Source organism: Myotis lucifugus, unplaced genomic scaffold, assembly GCF_000147115.1.
Source record: "Myotis lucifugus unplaced genomic scaffold, Myoluc2.0 scaffold_633, whole genome shotgun sequence".
Lineage (NCBI taxonomy): Eukaryota > Metazoa > Chordata > Mammalia > Chiroptera > Vespertilionidae > Myotis > Myotis lucifugus.
The window spans coordinates 300030-306626 of NW_005871681.1; the positions used below are offsets into that span (position 1 = coordinate 300030).

Consider the following 6597-nt stretch of genomic DNA (forward strand, 5'->3'; position numbering starts at 1 on the left):
TAAATATATTTTTATTGGTTTCAGAGAGGAAGAGAGAGAGAGAGAGAGGGAGAGAGAGAGAGAGAGACATTAATGAGAGAGAATCATCGATCGGCTGCCTCCTGCACGCCCTCTACTGGGGATGAACCCACAACCGGGGCCTATGCCCTGACCAGGAATCGCACCAGTGACCTCTCTGTGCATGGGACGATGCTCAACCCACTGAGCAACACTGGCCAGGGCTCTTATATTATTTTAATATCAAATTTGAACCGAATGCTAGAGGCAGAGTCCAGGGTCTAAATACAAAATTTTGCAAAGGTTTTGCTTGTTTGATTTTTAAATTCCACCTCTGGAAACTGGAGGATACCCTGCAGGCAAGACTGTCCCTGCGGACTTAAACACTCCCTGAGGAGTTTCTAGAATTTCCCCGAGCCTTCCCTGGGGAACATAATTAACATGAACTATTTGTGTATTAAAGGGACTTTAATACTCGAGCACAATTACAGTCCAACTACTGTGCCTTCCAAATGTTAATTAAAAGTAATTACGCTGAAAAGTTCATGACCGTGAGAACGACTGCCCGGGTCATTTCTAATTTGGGGCCTGTCTCCTGCCCCCTTATTTGGGTCCTGTTCTGAAAGGGGGTCCGTTAGGACCTGAGCCCCCGGGAGGGGGCCCTTCTGTCTTTGGGGATGAAGGGCGGTTTTGATCACGAAGCCCCGCCCCCTCATTTTCCCAGTTCAGCGCCTCGGGCTGTGGGAGCAAGAAGTTCTGTTGCGGAGCCCCTCGGCCTGCGACCCAGAGAAGGAGGGCACCTGCCTCTTCCTGTCCTTCACGCGGGATGACCAGTCGGTGACGGTGGAGATGAGCGGCCCCAGCAAAGGCTACCTGTCCTTCGCGCTTTCCCACGACCGGTGGATGGTGGGTACCTCTCACTAATCCGTGGGGTGACATTAGTCCGGGGTGAGCTCCTCGCAGTGGCGGGTCAGCTGTTTGTTCCAGGTCAGATGATGGCACTTGAGGGAGGGGTGGGGAGGGAGGGCGGGTGCTGAGGCTGAATGAGGCCTGTGTGCTGTGGTTTGTCGATTCCTGGTGTCATTCATGGCGACTCCATATTTCTTATCTTGAGCTGGGCTAATTCCGAGTTGAATGTAAGATTAACGGGTTGTTCTTGGGTCTTCTTTAAGGAGCTTAGCGACCAAGGCCCATAAAATACCTTGCTAGGTAGTTGAGGGGGAGCGATTTAGAATAGGCGAAAGAACCAAATCTACGCACAGTAACGTGAAATCCAGAAGATTCGCTTGTCCCTTAAAATGATGCCATGTGCTTTGAAGATGCAACCTGCCCTTTGGTAGTAATTGAAATGAGATCCTGAGTTTAGAGAATATTAGAGATGAAAGGAAACATGAGAATCAAACCGGCAAAGAATGCCTCCCTGAGCTCAGACGTTGTGGCCTCAATACGTAACACTTAACCTACTGGGTGTTGAATGTGTACAATATTAGCAATATTTGATTACAGTGCCTTCCATCTTGAAGGCTACCCCTCCAAAACCGATATAATATAGCACATTTACAGTCATGAAAATGTTCAAGACATAGATATATATATTTACAAACAAGTATCCAGAATAATATTCATGATAAATTAAAGCAGGTAACAAAACTGTATTTTTCTATTTGGAGAGAGAGAAAGATATAGGTATAAATATAAATAGATTTGGATGAATATATATGAAAGCATTAACCGTGGTGTTCAATTGGGGATGGGTTTATGGGCATATAAACATGTCAAGTCTATTTTAGCCTGTTTTTTATAATGAAATTGTATTGCTTTCCTATTATAACAAAATCATATTGATTCATAAATCAGACAGCCATAGTACCATTGAAGGCTGCCAGTAAATTATTTAAGAAGACCAAATACTATTTGATTTTTATTAAGGACTTAAAAATACAGCGTTGAACTTCCTTTAGACTCTTCTCCTTTCCCATCATTCTCCAGGGCGACGATGACGCTTACCTGTGTATTCATGAGGACCAGACCGTGAGCATCCGACCCGCCCACCTGATGGGGCGGAGCCACCCGGCCCTGGACTCCTGGGTAGGTGTCAAAGTTCTGGGAGCCTCTACCTGGCCCGCCCGCCCTCCGGCCACGTGGCTCACAGCAGCACGTCTGTGTGGCAAGGTGGCCTCGAACTGCAGTTCGTCGGGCCTGAGCAGGGGCCTCGCCGAAGGTTTCCTCCCTCATAACACTCTGGGAAAGCTTTTCTGCACTTTCCCCTTTTTTTTTTTTTACTAGATATACTTATATATTTAATAAAGTTTATGTGTATTTAAAGTGTGCAACATGATGTGTTTTAAAAAAATGTTTTGATTGATTTTTTTTTTGAGAGAGAGAGGAAGGGAGAGGGAGCGAGAGAGAGAAACATCAATGATGAGAGAGAATCATGGATTGGCTGTCTCCTGCACGCCCCACACTGGGGATCGAGCCTGCAACCCCAGGCATGTGCCCTCGACCGAGAATCAAACCGTGACCTCCTGGTTCCTAGGCCGATGCTCAGCCACTGAGCCACGCCGGCCGGGCGCGATGATTTGATATCCATACACACAGTGAAATTCTGTGCCAAACCGGCTAGGGCTACTTGCTATTGTTTGTTCAATGTTTTTGATTGTTAGTGGCCAGATGGAGTTTTTATGTCTGCCAAAGTTTCTCTCCTGGGGAGAGGAATTTTGGGGTTTTGACTCAAAGCAAAAATAATACTTTTGCCAAGTGAGATCAAGACAGACTGGGAGGTAGTGTTTGTTGTACTCTTTGAAGGGGAAGTGGAGAAGCAAGGCCAGCGCAGACCAGACGTGCACAGAGGGTCTCAGAGAAAGGAGCTTGGACGGGCAGGACTGCGATCACATCGGGTTTTAGCAAATCTTGGGGAAGCGCTGACGAGACCCACTGTGTGCTTGTAGGACGCCCTCGAGGACATGGCCTGGAGGTTGGAGGATGGCGGGATGCAATGTTCTTTCAGAAGAAACATCACCCTTCCTGGCGTTAAGAATAGATTTGACCTAAACACAAGCTACTACATATTTCTAGCAACTGGTGCAGCCAAGGATGGTAAGTACTATGTATTGATAAAAACTCCCTTTTCAAGATTTTTTTCTTCTCTCTCTTCTCCCCTCCCCCCCATTTTAAAAACATTTACACTTGCGGGTAAAGAGTTATCAAAACCCTCTTCCATCTTGCCTTCCCTTTTGACCTTGGTTGGCCTTTAAGCTTCGTTTCCCTAGAAACTAGGCAAAGTTAGGGTCAACTATGCTATAAGGCTACATGCTCACGATGGAAGTGAATTTCTGGCTGGTAAGCAGCATTTGGGCCAGGTATAAGAAGCCGGAAGAACGAGGAAAGTCATTTTATAAATATCTAGGGAGACCATTGCTCTTCTGCTTTTTATTGTTAATGTTTGGTTTTGTTGCATTTTGGATAGATGATATACCTGGTTTCCTATAAAGTTACATCTTTTTGGAAATTATTGCCTTGTAGTCTGTGGTCTAATATGTATTTTTGTTTGGGCCAAAGATATATAGTGTGTGTGTGTGTATATATATATATAATCAAATTTCTTAATTATTTTTATTCTTTTTGGTATACATTGTATTCTAAAAATAATCTATGCTCCATAATTTATTTACTGATTCTCCTGATGATGACCATTCAGCTTGTTTAAATTTTTTTGTCTAGCATAAAACAAATTTCTGTCAACATTCTTGTACATATACCTTTGGGTAAAGGGTATTTCTGTAGGGTAGATTCTCAGAAGGTAGGGATTCACACACACCCATACTCACGAATACAAACTAACAGGAATAACTCTACATTTACAGACTTGAAGTTATACATAATGAACAATAATATGATAATCCAAAAAAAAAAATATGATAACCCATTCTCAAACTGTGCACATCACTTTTCTTTGGAATTTTGGTTTGTTAGTCAAACCCAGTCCCAATCGATCAATGCCACATAATAGAGCATTGAAATGTGCTTGTCTTTCTCTCAGGCCCAGTTTCTGTCGGTTTAATCTAGAATTCTAGATTATTTTTCATATGTATTCTCTTTCAAGAATTATCCTTGCCATTTTCAATCATTTGTGGTCGTATTAACGGTAATTATTTGGATGAAACATTGTTTGTGGGTGTCTCACTGTAAGTCCCACCTTCCCAGCCTCATGTCTTGGTTGGCTAAATTATTTCTTTAGTTTTTCCCCCAATAAGGTCACGTGACCCTGCATCTGGGTTTAGGTTGCTTTTGCATATGAATGGCATCTCTGTTGATATTTATTTTCTATTATTTTAAGCAGTTTTGTTTCCAGGTCCTGACACAGTCTTTTCATTCCTTCTCTTCTGAGGAAGTAATTCTTCTTCATCTTTTTTTTTCTTCCTGCTTTTTTATAATTTCAGGTCGAATTTATAGACACTCCCAGCAGCCTCTGATTACATATGAAAAACATGCCGTGACAGGTGATCCGCAGGACGTGGGAGCGTCTCGGGCCCCGCCCCTGCTGCGGGCTCATGGTGAGCTGCTCCCTGTGTGCGCGCTGCATCCTCACTCCGCCCGTAACCTTACCCGGTGCTCGGTGCTGGCTGGGGTAGGAGTCGTGGCGGACAGAAGTTAGCAGCTGTGTAGAAATCTCTGTGTGACCATTCACACATGCAGGTAGCAGTATTTCCCTTTCTGTAAAAAACATTTAAAAATATTTTTATTTTTTAATACGTTTTTATTGATTTTAGGGAGAGAAGAAGGGAGAGAGGGAGAGACATAGAAACATCAATGAGAGAGAAACATTGTTCGGCTGCCTCCTGCACGGCCCCCCACCGGACATTGAGCCTGCAACCCAGGCTTGTGCCCTGACAGGGAACTGAACCCGCAACCTTTTGGTGTGTGGGACGATGCTCCAATCCACTGAGCCACCCGGCCGGGGCACCTATTGGTTTTTCACTGGTTTTTGGAGTGAGAGGTGAGACAGTTCCAAGGTGACTCGGGCTGTATTAGCACAATGGTTAAGGGTACAGCTGCTCAAGCCAGGATGGGCTCGACTTACATGGCGTCTCTGTGCCTTGGTTTCCCCATCTGGCAAAACTGGAATAATAATAATTGTAATCACTTCATCGGATTGTGGTAAAGATCCATTAGGTTAGTTCACGGGGAGCCCTTAGAGACTGCGCCTTGCACATAGTAGGGCTATGGAAGTGTGAGCTGTTAGAAGCAGTCGTGGTGAGAGTGAAAGCTGTGATATCCGGGTGTTTTGAGGGTATGCCATGGCAGTTGAAGGTACTTTGCTGGTGGTTTCTGTTTTCCGAGCACGTGGCGTGGTCGCTGCAGGATAGCGGGCTGAGTTGGTGATGTCACCACCGCATCTTCCCGCAGGGGCCTTGATGCTCGTGAGCTGGATGACTACCGTCAGCGTGGGTGTCATCGTTGCCCGGTTCTACAAGCCCGTTCTGTCCAGGCCTCTCTTCGGCGAATCCGCCTGGTTCCAGGTAGGCGGGAGGAAAAGGTTCATGCGGTTTCGTACTAGCTGTACGTTGCAGCAAGAAAACACATGAACTATGTGGGTTCCTTTCCCTTTGTGTGTGTGTGTGGCATAGTTTTGTGGTTTCGGGATCCTAATCATTTCTTCTTCTTGCCCTTTGGTTTCCTAACCAGTTGAGAACAGACACAAGGTCCTTGATAGAGGTCACAACAGAGGCGGCTTTAGGCGGGGCTCGGGCGGGGTTGGAGGACGTGCCAGGGCCGCGTGCCTCCCTGTGTGACGTAGACTTTGGGACCCGCAGGACCCTGACCTGCATGTCCAGCTGCACCGAGCACAGACGGGCAAGGAAGGCAGAGGGCAGGGAGGGAAATCGCAGGGGCTTCCTGCGTGTCCACAGGGGTCTGTCCTCCGGGTGCTGTGCCAATCCGCGTCAGACTCTCCGGTCAAGGTCATCTGTCTCCTCTGGGGGAGGATCGGAACTAGAAGCGTTTCTTTTCATGTTGCCCCCTTTGTCTGGGATCAGGAGGCGAGAGTCAGTTGGTACCCCTCAAAACAAAGCAGAACACACCTTATCTTTCGTGTGTCACATGTCAGGTGTCAATCAAAAGCATCCCTTCGGGGAATCTCATCCCATGGTCTTGTCCCCATGGTAACACCAAGTCCTTTCTCTGGCTCAGGTAACTCTCTTCTCACTGTCATTTCACCCTTGCAGGTGCATCGGGCGCTCATGCTAATTACTTCCTCCCTCACCTGCATTGCTTTCGTCCTGCCTTTCATTTACCGAGGAGGCTGGAGTAGCGTAAGTACCTCTTACACTGGGTGGTTTCATTTAAATTCACTTGAGCGTCAAAGGAGATTGATGTTTTATTCTCAGAGGATGGGCAAACAGATATTTCTGTGTGTGGGTGACACACGTTACTGGTGTCTCTGACCCTCAGTTCCCCCGTTTTTAAAAGTGGGTTATTTATAACCAAGTGTGGAGCATGAGAGTGTGTGCAGTGTGTGCCTGGTGTGAAGGAGATGCTCAGTGACTGGTGCCTGTCATCATTATCATCATTGTCACCACCATCACCACCACCATCACCACC

General features: G+C 46.2%; 1 protein-coding gene across 1 annotated transcript in view; it reads left to right on the forward strand.

Moving 5' to 3' along the window:
- FRRS1 (ferric chelate reductase 1) overlaps positions 1-6597 on the forward strand; it is a 25026-nt gene that overhangs the window by 12011 nt on the left and 6418 nt on the right. Inside the window, 7 exon segments of the mRNA XM_006105081.3 lie at positions 722-755; positions 758-903; positions 1987-2085; positions 2946-3093; positions 4437-4550; positions 5404-5516; positions 6222-6331. Of these exon segments, the coding sequence (XP_006105143.2) occupies positions 722-755; positions 758-903; positions 1987-2085; positions 2946-3093; positions 4437-4550; positions 5404-5516; positions 6222-6331 (764 nt within the window).